This window comes from Orcinus orca, chromosome 20, assembly GCF_937001465.1.
Source record: "Orcinus orca chromosome 20, mOrcOrc1.1, whole genome shotgun sequence".
Taxonomy (NCBI): domain Eukaryota; kingdom Metazoa; phylum Chordata; class Mammalia; order Artiodactyla; family Delphinidae; genus Orcinus; species Orcinus orca.
Genome location: NC_064578.1, coordinates 26,479,501 through 26,497,740, shown reverse-complemented (window position 1 = coordinate 26,497,740; position 18,240 = coordinate 26,479,501). Strand labels below are relative to the sequence as shown.

Sequence of the window (18,240 nt, the reverse complement as noted above, 5' to 3'; positions counted from 1 at the left end):
GCTGACTATAAATTATATGGAGATTTTCAAGTATGTAGAGGGTTGGGGCCCCTAACCCTCATATTGTTCAAGGGTCAACAGTAATTCCTTTTTTTTTTTTTTTTTGGCCACACTGTGAGGCTTGTGAGATCTTAGTTCCCCGACCAGGGATTGAACCCGGCCCCTGGCAGTGAAAGTGCCGAGTCCTAACCACTGTACTGCCAAGGAATTCCCTTGTAATTCTTAACCTTTGCTTCTCTATAGGCGTTTTTTCCCTCTGGCTTCTTTCAGGACTTTATCTTTGATTTTTTGTATTTTTTGAAAATGATATGACTTGGTGTCATATATTTTGGCATTTATCCTGCTGGGTGTTCTCTGAGCTTCCTGGTCTGTCATTCATTAATGAGGTGCCTGAAATTAATTTGGGGGAAATTCTCAGTCATTATTGTTTCAAATATTTTTCTGTTCCTTTCTCTCTTTTCCTTCTGATATTCTGTGTACATTATTCCTTTTGTGTACATTATTCTGTGTACATTATTCCTTTTGTTTTTCCACAGACTCTTTTTTTTTCGATTTGCTTTTCAGTTTCGGAGGTTTCTATTGAGATATCCTGAAGCTCAGAGATTCTTTCCTAAGTTGTATCCAGCCTGTACAGTATAGGCATTCTTCATCTCTCCTACAGTGTTTTTTTATCTCTAGCATTTCTTTTTGGTTCTTTCTTAGAATTTCCATCTCTCTGCTTACATTGCACATCTATTGTTCTTGCAGGCTGTCTGCTTCGTCCCGAGAGCCCTTAGCATCTTAACCATAGTTGTTAAAATTCCTGGTCTGATAATTCTAACACTCCTGCCATATCTGAGTCTAGCTCTGATGCTTGCTCTGTCTCTTAAAACTATGTCTTTAGGGGCTTCCCTGGTGGCGCAGTGGTTGAGAGTCCGCCTGCCGATGCAGGGGACACGGGTTCGTGCCCTGGTCCGGGAAGATCGCACATGCCGTGGGGCAGCTAGGCCCGTGAGCCATGGCCGCTGAGCCTGCGCGTCTGGAGCCTGTGCTCCGCAACGGGAGAGGCCACAACAGTGAGAGGCCCACGTACCGCAAAAAAAACACAAAAAAACTATGTTTTTTGCCTTTTAGTATATCTTGTAATTTTTTATTGATAGCCAGACATAATGTACTAGGTAAAAGGAACTGCTGTAGATTGGCCTTTAGTAATAAGGTTGGAAGGTGTAAGGGAAGGGGAAGTGTTCTGTAGTCCTATGACTGGATCACAGTCTCTTAGTGAGCCTGTGATGGACTGGCTCACTAAGAGAAGGACTATGGACTTCACTTATCTTCTCCCTCCAGTCCCCCCAGGGTGGCTAGAGTGGGATGGAGTTGTGTGTTTCCCTTCCCTTAGGTCTGTTAGGCTCTGATAAAATCCCAGTAGGTTAGGCTCTGGTTAAATTTTAAGTGTCTCCTGAGGGTATATCTTATTAACAACAACAGAATGCTCTAGCACATTTCAAAATGGTTCCTTTTACCCTCCTCTGCTGGAAACATGAGGGATTTTTTTCTGATGTTTACTATGAGAACCTGGTAGAACTTCAGGTAAAACCCACAAAGTCACAAAGTCTGCTCCCTTCCCCCAGTAGGACTGGATTCCTTGGCGGGTTTTTTTTGGCTGCACTGGGTCTTCATTGCTGCACGCGGGCTTTCTCTAGTTGCGGCGAGCGGGAGCTACTCTTCATTGCGGTGCGCGGGCCTCTCACTGTGGTGGCTTCTCTTGTTGCGGAGCACCGGTTCTAGGCGCACGGGTTTCAGTAGTTGTGGCACACAGGCTCAGTAGTTGTGGCTCACGGGCTTAGTTGCTTCGTGGCATGTGGGATCTTCCCAGACCAGGGATCGAACCCATGTCCCCTGCATTGGCAGGTGGATTCTTAACCACTGTGCCACCAGGGAAGCCCTTCCTTGGTGTTTTTATTTCTCAGATTTGTCCACACTGAGCCTCCAGCAATTCACCAATTACAGTTCAGGTTTCCTTACCCTGGCACTGACTCCCACAGAGGTTTCTGCTTGTGGGTTTCTGCTCTGTATTTGTCTGTCTTTCTGTCCAATTCTGGGGGCAGTGGTGTGCTTTATAATCTGACTTATTGTACATATCTAAGAGAGTTGACTTTCCAGTTTGTTCAACTTTTTACTTGTTGTTAGGATGGAGTGGCCACTTCCAAGCTTTTTACATGTTGGACTGGAAACACATCAATTTCATTTTTAATGGAAGAATATCCAAATAGGCATCTTGTGCCTATTCCTTCCCCCCTCCCCACCCCACTGCCCCCTCAGGAAACACACAGTATTTGGAGGACAGGGTGTCTGCCGTCTTCCTTCTTCCTGACGACAATGTCTCTGGCCTTCCTCCACACCTATGGAAAAATTTTTCATTGTATCATAGCAATGAATTACCAAATCTGGATTTGCAATACTGAATCTACATCTAGCACATGTACCTACATAATTAGTTTCTGTGATTATTTGATTGGTCTGATTCCCCCACCAGATTGGAGGCCATGATCTAGAAGTGGCCCTGCCCCAGTATAGGGACATCATTCAGAAGTGCTAGGCAGCAGTTCACCAGGAACCCTAATGACTCAGGACTGGACTGTCCTCTGAGGCCATAGGCTCCTCACTTTCATAAGCCGAAATTATTCAGAGGCGACCTCTATTGACTAAAGGAAGAAATTGCAGTTACCCTCCCCCCCCCCCCCCCCCCCCCGCCTTCTTTCCAGTACAGGGAAATGACCAACATAATCCCTGTTATCTGCCAGGCATTTCACGTATATTATGCCATTTGTCCTTGGATTTATAATATTTGCATCTATAAGATGGGCACCATCACTCCTACTTCATAGTCGAGGAGAGTGGGGTTCAGAGAAGTGAACTAATTTCTGAGTTCCCACTGTAAAGAGGCACTGCTGAGATCCACCCCAGGTCTGTCTGAAGCCAAAGCCTTTGGTCTGTCCACCAGTCCCCTGCTATTCAAAGTGCAGTCCAAGGACCAAAGCATGGGCGAAGTTGGGAGCGTTAACAATGCAGACTGCAGGCCCCACTCCAGATCTACTGAATCAGAATTTGTATCCTAAGGAGATAAAAATTTTGTATGCACATTAAAGATTGAGAAGTACCCTGACTCCCAGGAAGTGCTAGGGGAACCTCTGCCTGTGTCCTCCTGAGGAGAAACTGAGTTTTCGCATTTCTTCTGCAAACGCGGATTTCTGGTTATAAAGCACTTCTGTCATTTTTCTCATGTACTTTCTTGACATTGGCTCTCCTTTATCTTGGGAGGTAAGTAAGGTCAGTGATGATCAGTCCCATGTTAGAGATTCTGGAAACAGAAGCCCAGAGAGGGGAAGCGACTTGCCCAGAGCCACCAGCCAGCAGGCATCCCACAACTTGACACGGTTTGGATGGGACAGTAAGTCAAAGGTTTTAGGGTCTGATGTTGGTGCCAGCATGAGGGCTGGAGGTTCCTGAGCTTGCCTTCCGGGGTCAGAAATCACCAGATTGAGAGAGCCCTCTGCTCACTTGTTCATTCATGCACGGCAAGAGGGCTCCAATTTTACTCCCTGGGCACACTATGTAACATCTCTCAGCTTTCACTTTTGCATAGAGTTGTCATGAAGACCAAATGTGAATGATGCAAGTTAAGTGCTGGCACAAAGTAAGAAATCAACAAGTGTTAGTTGATATTCATTCAATCATTTGTCCAACAACTACTGAACACTTGCTATGTGCCAGGCACTGGCTAAGATACCTGATGGACAAGGGAGATGTGACCCTGCTCCCGTGGAACTTACAGTCTAACAGGGAGACAGACACTGATTAAATGCTTACAAGTCTTGACTTGAATGAATTTGGCTGGGCATTTGCCTGTGGCCTAGATGTAACCTTTCCTTCCCTCTGTTCACTCAGAGAAAGGGAACCCAAACCTCAAGCTCTTGGTCCACTAGGCAGGTGTGAACCATGGCCCAAAGCTGTCCCACCTGTCTAGTCTTGCAACATGTTTCCTCCTTGGAGAGGGTCCCCACCTCCACCAGGAGGGAGGGATCTTTGCAAAATACCGGAACAGGGATGGGGAGTGTGGTAGAAGGTGGGGGCGGGTTCGACTTTATTCTGAGGACCAGGGGGAGCCGTTGCAGACCATCTCAGAATGCTCTGCTCTCACCTCTGCTGCTCTCCCACACCCAGGTAATGCTCCACCGACAATGGCCACTTTCCAGTTCCTCAAATGACCATATTCCTCCCATCACAGGGCATTTGCACATGCATTTCCCACAGCCTGGAAAGGTCTCCCCACCTCTCTTCACTTAGTTCATTCTACTCATCACTCAGGGGCCAGTTCATATGTCAATTCCTCCAGGAAACCTTCCTTGACTCCCCAGGGAGGCTTCAGACCCCCAAATATAACATTCTGTATTTTCCCTTCTTGGCATTTATCACAACTTGCATGTTTATATTTGTGATGATTTGCTAAGCATCAGTCTTCCCCAGTAGACTGACAGCAGAGCTGGTGTGTTTTGCTGAATATCTTCTCCCCGGCACTGAGCACAGTGAGAGGCTCCATAACCAGGACAACAGCGCCTGCTCTCAACACCTGCCTCTGAAAGGACAAAGCGGGAGGGATGCTCAGGGGTTTGAAGGTCACCCCAAAACTTGAGGTCAGGGAGGGACATACAACACAGAAGCTAATCTGAGGCTGCAGTGGTGCAGGGAAGACACAGGAAGGACTTGAACCAAGGTAGAGGCAGCAGGACAGACCAAGGCGGAGTCCCAAGTCAGTGGGGAAAGTCTGATGGGATGTGGAAGGAGAGAGAAGTGTTAAGAACCACTTGCAGGTTTCCGGCTTAGGAAAGGGAGCGTGATGGGCCCATTCTCGAGTAAGGGGTCACAGACGGTGAGGCCAAACGGCCTTATTGCACCCCAACCCCTACTCCCACTCCAGCCCGTCTTCCTCCTGTCAGTGGCCTGGACTGTCCCTTGCACCAGACACAGGCCACGCAGCTCAGCAGCACAAGTCCCTTTTTATTAACCATCCTCCCTGGTCTGAATGTGCAGAAGTAGAAAAGAAACAGTAAAATGCCCTGGCAGAAAGGGCAGGGGAAGGTGCTCCTGAGGTTAGGCCAGATTCCAGCTCATTTTCCCCGTACATGCCCCCAGCCCTCACTGAAATCCAACGTTAGGAGGCAGTGCAGCCCTGCTGATGGGCCATCCTCCTGACCGTATCTGGGGTGGGCGCTGGCAGGGCCTGGTGCTGTGCAGCAGGCGGAGAGAAAACGGCCACGTGGGTCTGGCCCCCAGGGAACGTGAGCAAAGGCAGGTCACCCAGTCCGGGGGTCTGAGCAGAAGCCTGTTTGGCCCCAGCAAGGCTCTGCTTCTTCTGTCTCACTGTCCTGAGGGCAGGGATCCCTCTCACCCCACCACTGCATTCAGAGGTTTTAGGCAGGAGGGGCCAGGGAGAACGCTAGGTGTTCCAGGCAGAGGAAGCCTGATTCGGTGCCTAGGCTTGGCCTAAGTGAGTGGCCAAGGTGTTCAAGATATGAAAGGGGAAAATATCCTTCCTCACCCCGCCTGGGGCACAACGTAGGTGTGACCTCAGTGTGATCGACAGGCCGCCGAGGCCAGGCCTGGTAGACCTGTGGAGCTGAGGAAGTGGACGAGAGAGGGTTTGGTCCACCCCCACCCCCATACTTATGTGGACAGGAGAGACTGAGCTACATAGAAAAATGGGGTGGTGGCGAAGAGGTGATGGGGGACAGGAGCAGACGAGATCCAGACTGGAAGGGAAACTTGTAGGCTGGCGTGACTACACTCAGATGTTGCCTAGTCAGTGGCCACCCAGCTGCCTTTCTTGTCTCCAGGGTACCAGGCTGGGTTGGCAGGGAAGGGGAGACGTGCAGGGCAGGGAGAAGAGAAGCAGCCATTCAAAGTGAAGATGCCAGACAGGTTCACCTTGATCCTCACCAGCCCAGCCTGCATGGGGTTCCCAGCTTGCTCCCTCACCCCACCTTGTGCCTCTGAAAAGAGGGACCCATCAGGAATCTGAGAGAGAAAAGCACACTCCGGCCTTGGGGAAAGTTAAGGGAGGAGTACTCACAGCACCGTGGCACGGGACGGCCCCTGGCCCCTGGCTCAGAGCCGGGCTGGCACCGTTTGTAAACATTAGACTTGGTGATGTCTGGGGATGGAGGAGCAGAGGGATGCCTGGACCATCAGGTCTGGGTAAGAAGACAGGGTGAGGCCCCAAAAGGCTTGGGAAATGTCAACCAGCCATGGGCAAGAGGGCTCTCAGGCTCACCACAGGCCCAGGAGGCAGTGGACAAGGCATCCATCTGCCTGCCTCGGGGCACCTGTATGATTTCAGTGCTACCTTTGGAACTTGCCGGAGGAAGCCACTGCTGGCTGGGCTGCCGACAGACTGGAGCAGGCACTGAGCCCCGGGGTAATGAGCACAGCCCCTACCCAGGGCAGGCTTCTCTGTGGAGGAAGGCAGCCCTTGGTCCACACTCTTTCTCCAGAGGGAAGTCAGGCTGAGTTGTTCCTTCGGAGACCTACCGACTCTCTTCACCCGTGGCTTCCAGGCATGGAGAAATTGAGAGGTGGAAGAGGGGGGAAGGTTCTTCTGTGACACGAGACCTCCTCCTACCATCCATGGCACTGCCAGGATGCGGGGGCAGGAAGGGAGCTGGGTTTAAACTGTCCAGGGTTGTGGGGCCTGATTTCACCCCAGAACTGTCCCTGGAAAAGGATGTCCAGATGTCATCCCACCAGTAGAGGGGAATGATGCCGGACTCAGGGTGGTCCTGAAGCTCTACGAGATGGGTTCCAGGGTCCAACGGCAAAGGCCAAGAATTCCCTGGGAGGCACTGGTTATGCCAAGAGATCCACAAAAATGGCGTTGGCTGTGGTCTGGCCGAAGATGAAGGCTCCCAGGGTGACCAAGAGGACTCCGTAACTGACCATCGCCCACCAGCTGTAGAGCAGAGGGTGAGAGAGGGCCTGGTCAGTCGATCCACTTGTGAATTTGCCAACTTCCATATATATATATATATATATCAGTTAATTACTCTAATTACTTATACCACTTCTCCTGTGGGAAGAGCACTTCCTACTTCTCAACGACTTTCATACAACAGTTTATGGGGCTGGGTGTATGATCCCTAGACCATGGGTAAAGAGGCCAAGACCTAATGGGATTAACTGACTGGTCACAGCACACCAAGGGCAGGACCAGAATTAGAATCATGTCTCCTGGGACTTCCCTGGTGGTCCAGTGGCTAAGACTCCGAGCTCCCAAGGCAGGGGGCCCGGATTCCATCCCTGATCAGGGAACTAGATCCCACATGCCGCAACTAAGAGTTCGCATGCTGCAACTAAAGACCCCTGCGTGCCACAACTAAAGATCCTGCATGCCACAACTAAAAGATCCCACATGCCATAATGGAAGATCCCACGTGCTGCAACTAAGACCTGGGACAGCCAAATAAATAAATATTAAAAAAAAAAAAGAATGCATATCTCCTGATGGAAAGATGGTCAGGAAAAAAGCAGGTCACATGGAGTGATCCATTTCATTAAAAAAATAAATAAAAAAAAAGGAGACATCTGCAAAGATATGTATCAAAAATAGCTACAGGGTTACAACTGGAATTTTTTCTTTCTTTTTTTTTTTTTCCTTTTTTTGCCCGCCTGGCTTGTGGGATCTTAATTCCCTAGCCAGGGATTGAACCCATGCCCTCAGCAGTGAAAGCACAGAGTCCTAACCACTGGACCGCCAAGAAATTTCCTGGTTATATCTGGATATTAAAGGTGATTATTTTCTTCTTTAGACTTGTCTGTATTTTTAAAGTTTTCTATAATCAATGAGTATTACTTGCACAATATTTTTTTTTAAAAGCATGCAACCTGATCATAACTTCTCTACCATTCAGCGACATGCACGTATTAAAAGAATGCAGTGTTTTGCAAAATGTGGCCTATACACACAATGGAATATTATTCAGCCTTAAAAAGGCTGCTACAACATAGATGGACCTTGAGGACATTATGCTAAGTGAAAGAAGCCAGGTACAAAAAGATAAATACTGTGTAATTCCAGTTACATGAGGTACCTAGAAGAGTCAAATTCACACAGACAACAAGTAGAATGGTGGCGGCGAGGGGAGAGGGAATGGGGAATTATTGTTTAATGGGTACAGAATTTCAGTTTAGGATGATGGAAAAGTTCTGGAGGTAGATGGTGGGGATGGTTACACAAAAATATGAGTGAACTTAATATCACTGAACTGAACACTTTAAAATGGTAAAAATGGTTAATTTTTTAAACATGCAGTGTTTTGTATCCATTAGACTAACAAATATTGAAAAGGCTGCTATATACAGTCCTGGCAGGGGTGTGGGGAACAGGGTACTTTCATTCACTGCTTCTGGGACTCTGACTGGTACTGCCTTTTTGGAGGGTAATTTGAACCCGTGTGCCAGAGTAAAAGTGAGCGTGCCTTATGATGGAGCAACTTCCTTCTAAGAATCGATGCTACTGAGATCCTCGAACAGCTGTGCCAAGGTGTACATGCAGAAGTGTGTTCACATTCAGGACACATTCAAACAGCAAAATATTCTACGGCCATGGAAAAAGGAAGCAGTAGATCTTCTTGTGTGGACATAGAATGATCTCCAAAATACGTGGTTAAGCGAAGAAAGCAAGTAGCAGAAAAGTGTGTCTGGCATGAAACCATTTTTAAAAAAACCTAACCAGACACAAAACGCCATGTGTTTGTGTATACGCGTGCATAGCTTTGTGTACACAGACACGTGTGCACACACAGAAACAGTCTACAAGGGCACAGGCTGTGCTGATCTCATGGAGCTCTCTCAGGAGAAGGGAGCGGTGGGGAGCGGGCTGTGGGGTAAAAGGGACTTCCATTTTTTTCTCTAAAATCCTCAGTAGTTGATGACTACTAAGAACCTGCTGTATAAAAAAATAAAATAAAATTAAAAAATTAAAAACAAATCCTCAGTAGTATTTGAACTGTTACAACTAACATGTTACACATTTTAAAAGAAGTATTTAAAAAGTTTTTCAAAGTACACAAGTCTCCTGACTCCTATCCATTTAAAGGCCACCCCCCATCCAGTACCTCCCTGAGAGGACCACGGGCCGGACCCTGCTTTACCTGGCTGGCTTGACTTCCTCCATCTCAGAGAGTTTGGCTTGAATGAGGCACAGCCCTAGAAGAGAAGAGGTGGCCCTGGGAGCTTGGGTGGGCACCCCCTGACCACCACCCAGCAGTCCAGCCTCCCCCTTTGCCAGGAGGCAGTGATGGTGGGTGGAGAAAGGCCTGTGTTTACTCCTCCACACATTCCGCCTCTGTCTCCACTCTGCACCCAGCTGGACACCTGGCATCTGGTCTCCCAGGAGGAGCCAGCACCTGCCAGGCACCCCTTGGGCTACATGCAAGCCCCAGAGCTAAAGGGGCAGCACAGGGAGGTGACTCAGTGATGTCTACATTGCAGGGCCCTTCCCAGTGCACTTCTGAGCAGATGTGTCCCCCTTGCTCCAAGCAAAGTGGCAAGGGATTTCCAGGTGGCCTCCTAGAGAGAAGTAAGCTGGGTACAGGCAGAACTCATGACTGGGCAGATAGGACAGTTGCCCAGGGATCTGGTGGCAGATCGTGTCTGAAACTCAGGTCTCCCGACCCGTGTCAGGGTGCCACCACCAGACCCTAATTACCCCGTCATGGGCTGACCCACCCAGATCCCTGATAGTCGGGGAGTAACAGGTACCTGAATGAAGAGTTAAGAGTATAGGCTGTGGACCTAGACAGACTTGGGTTTGAAAAGCTTCTATTAGTCTTTAGCTGAGTTTGTTAACCTCTAGGCAAGCTTGTTACCCTCTCTGATCCTCACACCTCCTCACCAGTGAAATGGAGATGACAACTACATCTTCTTTGCAGGAGATAACGTTTAAACACACCAGAGCCTGAAGTGGGTGATCAATAACCCGGGAGGTGATGCGCTCAGGCCAGGAGGCCCTGGGAGAGAGTGCTGTGGGGATGCCAGGGGTCCACACCTGGGAAGACGAAGATGAAGCAGGCGGCCAGCCCTCCAATGACCGAGATGACCTTGCCGATGTCAGGGATGAAGAGCGCCAGCAGCAGGGTAAGCAGGAACCAGACCAGCGTCTGCAGTACTCGCCGCCGCCGCTCCCGCCCCACGTCCTCCTCCACCGGCATCCCCTGGTAGCGCAGCCACAGGCCTTCGACCACCGCCCTGCCCACACAGAGAGCGGCTCAGAGGCGCCCCTGCTAACAGCTCCCCACCTCCAGCCATGGAGCCAGACCCCCGACTGGGTGGATGGTAGGTAAGCCTCTAACCCCTGGGCCTCAGTTTCCTCTTCTTTGAAATGGGCCTAGCAGCACTCTTCTCAGGGTTGCCGTGGGGACCGGACGGGATGGTGAGTGGGAACGGCTTAGTGCCTTGCCTGGCCCAGGACTAGCACACCCCATGGGAACATATACTACTAGTCTCCTGAAAAGGAAGGGTCTGGGGTACCCAGAAAGCAGGGTGTTCAGGAAAGGATCTGGACTAGAGGTTCTCAGAGGACTCACAGAATGTTTTGGTGACTCTGGGACAAAGGGGACCCCCAAAGACCCGGCTGGGAGTACTTGCAGGGCCATGCGAGGCACTGACTCTTTCCTCTGGACTTCCGGTTCTCCTTCTATAAAATGGATTCTACACAAGGCCCATGTTCAAAGGGCTTTCAGAGGCCCTGGTGAAAGGGAGCACCCCGGTGGGGTGGAGAGGGGACTCACCGCCCACAGAAGTGCAGGATGGGGTAGGAGGTTAGCACGCTCAGGATGATGAAGGCACGGGCGACGGCCACAGCCATGTCCTCCGACGGGTAGGACAGGAGCACGTCGGGGTCCACAGCAGCTCCAAAGGTCAGGAAGCCACAGATGCCTGAGGGCAGGGACAAGAGGGCTGGGTCCAGGCGACCCTCGGAGGGTTAGGGCCATGGACCGTTCACCGCTGGGTCCAGCAGCAGGTGGGGAGATGACGGAGCAGCTCTGGAGGCTAAGACTGAAGCTCAGAGGGGTGTCGAGGCTGGGATCAGAAGCCTCCCTCCCTGACTTCTCACATCTCCCACCCCCACACCGTCACCTTTCTGATCTTGAACTCACCCAGCAGTTCCTGTCTCAGAGCTTCCGCGTTAACGTTGTCTGCCCATCTCCTCATCATTCAGGTCTCAGCTCGGTTGTCCCCTCCTCAGAATGCTTCCCCACCCAGCCCGTCCACAATAACCCCTGCCCCCAGGCACTCCCTCACACCACCCTGTTCTGTGTTCTTCAGAGCACTCCTCTCTCTTGGAACTTTTTTTTTTTTTTTAACTCGTTTATTGTCTGTCGCCCCAGGAGAACAGGACTCTGCCTATTTGCCACCCTTGTTCCTGCTGTGTCTTCAGAAACTAGAACAGTGCTGGTCCTGAGAACCATCTGTGGAAGGAATCACAGGGCCATTCTTTGTGGTCTCCCAGCACTGCTCCCTCACCCAAACCATTTTCTACACAACACCCAGAGCCGGGTGTCCCCAAGCCACGCCCCTGCTGAAGCGCTTCCTCTCTGCCTCCCAACAGTCCTCAGGGATCTGGCTGTGTTCCCTGTCTGGCTGTGCTGCCCGCCACCCACCCTCAACTCGCTCCACTCCAGCTATGCAGACCTTCTTCTGTCCCGGCCTCAGGGACTTGGCGTTTTCGGGTTCATCTGTCTGGAATGCTTTTCCCCCAGCTCTTCAGATTCTAGCTCCTTCTCATGATTTGGCCTTCCCCAATTGCCACCTCCTCAGAGAGGAGCCACCTGTGACCTACCCACCAAAGCCAACCCCACTCAGTCCCGCTCACAGCTTCCTGTTTCCCTGTTACCATGGCACTCACCACTGTCTGGATTTCCTTACTGATTCCTGACTGACTTGCTCCTGTAAGACTCTCTCTCCGACTAGATTGTCAGTTCTATGAGGGCAGGACCGGGTCTATGTATCTCCATGCCATCCCCCACGCTGAGAAAGTTCCTGGGACTTACTAGGCACCCACTGAGAGCTGCTGAATGAATGCATGCATACATCTTTCTCATTTGGGCAGGAGGAGGCCCAGGGTGGCCCAAGTTCAAGCCAGTGCCTACAGAAGTGTCTGACGTGTTGGGAGTGCAGGGCTGTCCCCAGGAAATCCTGGGCCAGACGACTCGGGGACAAAGAGGGAAAGTGGGAGCCCTCTAAGCCCTGCCCTCGGAGGGGAGCACTCACCTGTGCCCATGTAGACAGCGAGGGCTATGACCATGGCGGCCGTCACCACCCCACCCCAGGTCTTCACCTCAGGCCGCCGCATGCTGTTGAAGACGGGAACACTGCTCACATGGCACTGTCAGGGTGAAGGGCAGGGTCATGGTGGGCAAGTGACCTCACCCCCAAGGATAAGGGGCAAGTCCTGGGGCCCCCACTCCGTCCTTCCTTCCAGGACTCCCCCATCCTGCCTGTAACGTGGATTCCATCCCAGGATGGGGAGTGAGCTAAGGGGACAAAAGGGACCTTGCAACTAGCACCTGAAATCCGAAGCAGATGGTGGGCATGGCATTGAACACGGCTATCCAGGAAGCTGGCCTGCGGACAAACACACAAGATGCTGCTGCCCGGGAGCCCCTCAGAGTCACCAACCGCCGCCATGCTCTTACTCTTCATTCAGCCCCCCACGGCCTCCACCAGCCAGCATGCACACATTCAACCCACAGAAGTCTGGGGACTGGGAGAGGACACATCTCCATTTACAGGTCAGTAAACTGAGGCTCTGGAAGGCCCTCCTGGGACCAAAATGCCGAACTTTTGGCTCTTGCACTTGGGCTTTTGCTTCTCTGATTCGTTCCTTTCAAGAAGGAAACTTTTTTTTTTTAATTAAGAAAATGGATTCATCCTCACGTGGAAGATACAGATATTACAGATAAGCACATGTTGAAACAGATGTGCAATTCCGCCTTGGCAGCTTCCATAACCTGAGGCCTAGTCTCACATTGGCTCATCTGTTGGACATTAGTGGCAAAGTCTCCCTCATCTCCGGCTGTCACTCTTCTCTCCAGCAAAAAGAGATCAGGACCTCTTGCCTCCTTCCTAAAATGACCAATGAGTCAAGCCCCAATGAGCTAATGAGCCTTGGGAAGAGCACCTGTGTGGCTTTTTGATGCCTGACCCAGCACCTCCTGGGGCCCGAGTGGCAGCTTCTACCCCATGTGTCTCCCGGGGGCCCTCACCCACCTGTTCAGGATGTCCGCTGGGGTCATCTCTTTATCAGGCCAGATGTATTTGATGATAACGATGGCAGTGACATACCAGGTGCCCACGACGCTCAGGAAGCTGCCCGGAAGGATAGATTAAGCTTCTTCCCCCCTATCCCCAGCTGCCTTTTCTCTCATTCCATCCCCAGGGACATCCACCCTTAACTTTAGTGACCACAAGTGTCTAATGAACCAACTGGGAGACTATCCCAAACAAAGACTCAAGAAACGCATGAGACATAAGTTTCAGAGAAACAAGCCACATTTAGGAAGCCAGGAGGGGACCAGACTGACACTTGTGGCCACTGGGAAATGAGGTGGTTCAGCTCCATGGCTCAGAGACCACAGCAGGGGGCTGGGCTTCAAAGCACATTTGCTACTTCAATCCGAGCAGCCCAGACTTGGCGAGAGGTGCAAGCAGGGCCTTTGAGAAGTAGGAGATGCTGGAGGGTTGAAGGCACAAATACTGGGAAGTCAACATTAAAGGAAACCTTGGAGACACTGAGTGTGACCCCTTCGATAAAGGATCACAGGAAACAGCTTAGAATCCCACAGCTTTTCAGACTCTGAGCCAGGAAGCTAGTCCCTTCCCTTCATACCAAGCTGCATGGAAAATGCTGCCAGGCTGACAATCCCAAATGATCAAGAGTCCCATCCTCCGTGGGAAAGACAAGGCCCAGGCTAGGAGACAGCCTTCACACATGATTATCATGCATCCCTTCTTCGACAAGGACATTTGGAACTGAATCTCTCACTGATACAAAGAGCCACTGTCTCCCTTGCTGCTGACACAAAAGGAAGGTCTTATGCCGGAACCCCTGCAAGCCCCAGTCTACCCTGCCTTGCCCACTCTTGCTGCCCCAGGAGATGAGGTGGCATGGAGCAGAGGGGTTCCCCTGCAGCCCTTGGGTCTCCAGCTGCCTGTGATCAGAGCTGCTGTCCAGCGCAGGCTGGGGTGGGGCCTCCGAACCTGGCATATTTCTGGAAGCCGATCTCCCTGGGGATGGAAAGGGGCAGGATGAAGAGGAAGGCAGTGAGGCTGATGGTGAACTTGCGGTCTGTGTACCAGGGGCTGCCGCCGGCCCCCTCAGGCTCCTTTGCCATCACAGCTATAACTGCACAGGGAGGAAGGAGGGAACGTGATGCTAGGCTACTGCAGGGTGTGGTCCTCCACCTCTGCTGGGACCTCCATCTGTCTAATGGGCCCAGCAGCCAGGAGGGAGGACTCCCAGATGAATGCCGGGCCCAGGCCAGGCCTTGGGCAGGTGTTCCATGCTCTTTCCCACCCACCGCATGACCCCCAGGGCTGGGGGTGGGTACTGAGGGGGGACCTCACTCTTGTCCTGCTGGTCCCCGATGATGATGAGGAAGGCGATGCAGGTCCCGAAGGTGTAGGTGGCAATGGCCACCTCACACAGCACGCCTGTCAGCTTGCCACACACAGCCCACACCACCTCCTGGTAGGTCCTCTCATTGCTGGCCTGGGAGCAGTAGGCCAGGATGACGAGGCCACTGATGATGAAAACCAGCATGGCCTGCGGGTAGGGGCATAGCAAGAGGGTGTGGGAAAGGCCTGGCAGCAAAGAGCAGCCTGGTCTTGCTCAGCATTTACTGGCCCGGTGCCCAATGCCCATCTGGCAAATTAGCCTTATCTTGCAGGGCAATTTTAATGGATTACTGGAGTTGAGATTTTCTTTAAAAACAAGAAGTTTTGAGGAAAATTTCAAACATACACAAAGGTAGACAGAATGGTATAATGGACCCCTATGTACCCATCACTCAAATTCAAAAATCATCAATTTACAGCCAATCTTGTTTCATCTATTCCCTCTCCCACTCTGGATTATTTTGAAGAAAATACGAGCTATCATATCATTTCATCAGTAAATATTTCAGCACGGCTCTAAGGTATGGGCCTGCTTTTTAAACGTAACCATGAAATTATTAAATATGCAGTCGACGTCCAAACTTCCCTGATAGCTGGGAAGGCTTTTGAAGCCTCATCTGGGCTCAAAGGAAAGAATGCTGGAATAGATTAGTAATGTCTGCCATGTGTGATGGAGGGGAGAGTGGTAGCATGTGTCTCCAACTGACCACTCCTGATCCAGAGCCTCCCTTTTGAGGTGAAGAGCCCAGACCCACCACTAGAACTGCACCTTTGCCCGCCAGGCCCGCTCACTCACCATCTGCAGCGTGATGCCAGCTGCCACTCCCCCGGCAGTGCTGAAGGCTGCTGGGAAGTTGAGCAGCCCTGCGCCCAGGCAGGCATTGACAACGATGAAGATGGCTCCAAGTGTGGAAGTGGTGCCTCTGCCCAGACCCCCAGGAGGGGCCTCCCCCTCACTCTTGGGGGCTATGTCCACAGAGGGACTCTGCAGCAGACGGGCACGCTCCCCGGAGTCTGTGCTTAAGCCCCACTCGCCAAGGTCACTGTTGATGCTGACCTGGGCCATGGCCCTGGGAGTCCTGTTCCTGCAGGGTCTGTGGGTTCTGTCTCACGACCACATGCCCTGGGGAGCTGAGAGAACACCTTCAGCTGGAGGGTGCCACCAGCCTGTTTGGGGCTGTTATCCTAGGAGGCCTGTGGGCTCTGGCTCTCCTCAACCTAGATGGGAAAGGCAGATACTACTGTTATCCCAAGAGACACAGAAAGGTGAAACAACTTTCCCAAGATCAGATGGCTGAGATCCAAACCCGGGTGTGCCGCTGTGCAGAACACTGCATTGGGTGCCACAGTGCGATGGCAGAGACAGAAATGTGTCAGATTTAATTCCTGCCTGCTTCAGGCCTACAGACCTATCAGGTAAATAAGACACAAACACAGAAGAGAGGGGTACTGATATGTCAGCACTAGAGGCCATGCATCGGGCAGGAGTGTCATGGACATATCTTATCTCATTCATTCCTTATGACAGTGGTCATAAGGTTCAGAGAGATCAGATCACTCATCCAGGGTCACAAAGTAGCAAGTTGCAAAGCAGGATTTAGATCCTGCTGGCTTAGATCCTGTCTGGCTTCCTCATTTGTTTCTACACCACAGGGTCGCAAGAACAATCCTCACCCAGAACTGTGGGTATTTCAATGTCTTACAGCCCAACATACCTCCCTCCAGAGTCTAAATTCTGTGGAGCTTTCAAAGCCCTTCAAAATTGAAGCCAATTCTTACTTTTCTCCCCACATGCCTGACCTAACCACTGCCCATCACAGGGACATCCCCTCCAATGCCCCCAGCACACTGGGGGGTTTAGAATGGCTAGCAAGGCCTCTTGGGTAGTCAGATGCTTGCCATTGCTCCTCCTGTGATGGCTGAACAAAGTTGGGAGCCTTAAACTCATTAGAGAGAAAAGGGGGAGTTTGGGTGCTCTCAGACATCTGTCACCAAGCCTGCAACCAAGGGACACAGCTCCAGGGGAAACGTCTCCCTGCTGGCTCCAAGTCCAGAAAGATCAGTCAGCTGCCACAGGGCTTCCTCTTGTGCAACCTGCCACCCACCCAGCCAGCAACTCGGCAAAAAATCAAAGCGGTGAGCAGTGGAGGCAGTTATGGTCTCCCAAGTTTCCAGCGTAGCTCCAGAGACAGCCCTGCAAAGTTAGTGCTGCTTGAGCGGTGAGACCTTGTCCTCCACCCTGCTCACATCCCAGACACAGAGGTCTCTGCACTGGTCTGAAATCTCTCAGCCCCGCTCCCCTCAAACTACTCTGCTCCATGGTCCCCAGCTTACCTGCTTTTTCCACCCCTCCGGCTTTGGTGGAGGGACAGCTGCTCCTTACAGCTCCTTCTCCCCAAAGATCTGGGATCTGATTCTCCTCACTTCCCTCTCTGCCCTCAGTTTCTTCTTTCTCAAACTCTACCTAAAATTTGTCAGCAGAGAAAGAGTCAGCTGTTTCTGTGCGGGCCAGCAGAGTGAAGGGAACTGAGGCGCTCTAACTCACGGAGTGGAGCAGCAGCTCACTTAGGGAAACAGGCCCACGGACGGAAAGAGGCTAGACTAATGTCACAGCGGCTCGTCGGCAGAGCCAAAACTAGAACCCTGAGGCCCACACGCTCAGGCCAGAGCTGTAACCACTGCAGTAGGCCCCTCAGATCCCAACCGGAGCAGGTTCCCAGGCCAGCCTGGGGCTGGATCCCAGAAATACAAGGGGTGAGCTGCATTGGAAGGTGGGCCAGGGCGCACCCAGGGCGGGGGGTGGGGGCGATCCTCAGGTCTGAAGCGAGGAGAGTGGGCTGCTGTGAGGTAAACTGGGGACGGGCTCCGGCGCTCGATCCGGGCCTAGGACTGATTAGGTGGAGACTAGGTGGGGACAGGCCGGGCTAAGGCGCGGCAAGGGCCGGCCGACCGAAGGCGGGTGTGGGGCGGAGGACGCCGGGCTACAGAGTCCTGCAGGGAGTGGGTAGGGCTCTGCCGCGGTGGCGGCCCTGGGGACCCAGGGACCTAACGTTTCCACCTCCACCAACCTGTACCTCCTTTCACTTACCTGCGGTGCTTTGAGCCCGGGCCGGCTGCGGAGACACGTGAGCAGCGGTCACATGACCGCTGGGGCGGACCGCGGGGCACACTGGGAGCTGTAGTTTTCGGCAGGCGTTAGTCTTGGACACCAGCTCTCTAATCCTCAACCCAACCGCATTGCCCCAAACCAGCCTCGGCCCCCAGCCCGCCCGTGTTTATCCTGTTACTTTAGTCCTGGCCTCTTGGCCAAGCCGCACCTCCTGCCTCCTAGCAAGAGCATTAGGAGGTTTGGTGTCTTTGCCAGTACGGATGCTGTGGGCCAGAGCTATTTGGCCTTATTATCCTCCTTTGTCTCCCTTCTTACGTTCACACCCACAGCCAGTGACCCTGGACTTTTTCACTAGGGACAGCGAGGGGTCATTTGTACCTCCTTGAGCTGTGGCTGGCCTGAGGGTTGTTCATGGCTATAAC

General features: G+C 51.9%; 1 protein-coding gene across 14 annotated transcripts; it reads right to left on the bottom strand.

The window, feature by feature from the left end:
- Nucleotides 1-1,089: 1,089 nt before the first annotated feature.
- Nucleotides 1,090-17,885, bottom strand: SLC38A7 (solute carrier family 38 member 7). Of its 14 annotated transcripts, none has more exons than XR_007474204.1 (14): nt 17,044-17,785; nt 15,506-15,927; nt 14,659-14,857; nt 14,293-14,437; nt 13,303-13,401; nt 12,600-12,657; nt 12,304-12,418; nt 10,821-10,968; nt 10,079-10,278; nt 9,183-9,237; nt 6,380-6,982; nt 3,138-4,612; nt 2,308-2,378; nt 1,090-2,203 (listed from the first exon to the last, which is right to left on the bottom strand). XR_007474204.1 is itself a non-coding variant. In XM_004264957.3 (11 exons), exons 2-11 carry the CDS (start codon nt 15,773-15,775, stop codon nt 6,880-6,882), a joined length of 1,392 nt encoding a protein of 463 aa, XP_004265005.1. In that variant the 5' UTR covers nt 15,776-15,927; nt 17,044-17,785; the 3' UTR covers nt 5,015-6,879. The 14 variants fall into 14 exon arrangements, 3 of the variants coding, with proteins under 3 accessions (XP_004265005.1, XP_033274964.1, XP_049559059.1); XR_007474203.1 differs by lacking the exon at nt 1,090-2,203 and having other exon boundaries at nt 2,265-2,378; nt 3,138-3,283; nt 4,453-4,612; XR_007474207.1 differs by lacking the exon at nt 3,138-4,612 and having other exon boundaries at nt 1,094-2,203.
- Nucleotides 17,886-18,240: the final 355 nt, after the last annotated feature.

Bases quoted from the DNA above. Each gene is read 5' to 3' on its own strand.
- SLC38A7 (XM_004264957.3), bottom strand. From the start codon at position 15,775: ATGGCCCAGGTCAGCATCAACAGTGACCTTGGCGAGTGGGGCTTAAGC. The intron at 13,402-14,292 runs GTTCGGAGGCCC...CCTTCCGGGCAG, and splicing joins GGCTTCCAGAAATATGCCAG to CTTCCTGAGCGTCGTGGGCA. The intron at 10,969-12,303 runs GTGAGTGCTCCC...CCCTGCCCTCAG, and splicing joins CGCTGTCTACATGGGCACAG to GCATCTGTGGCTTCCTGACC.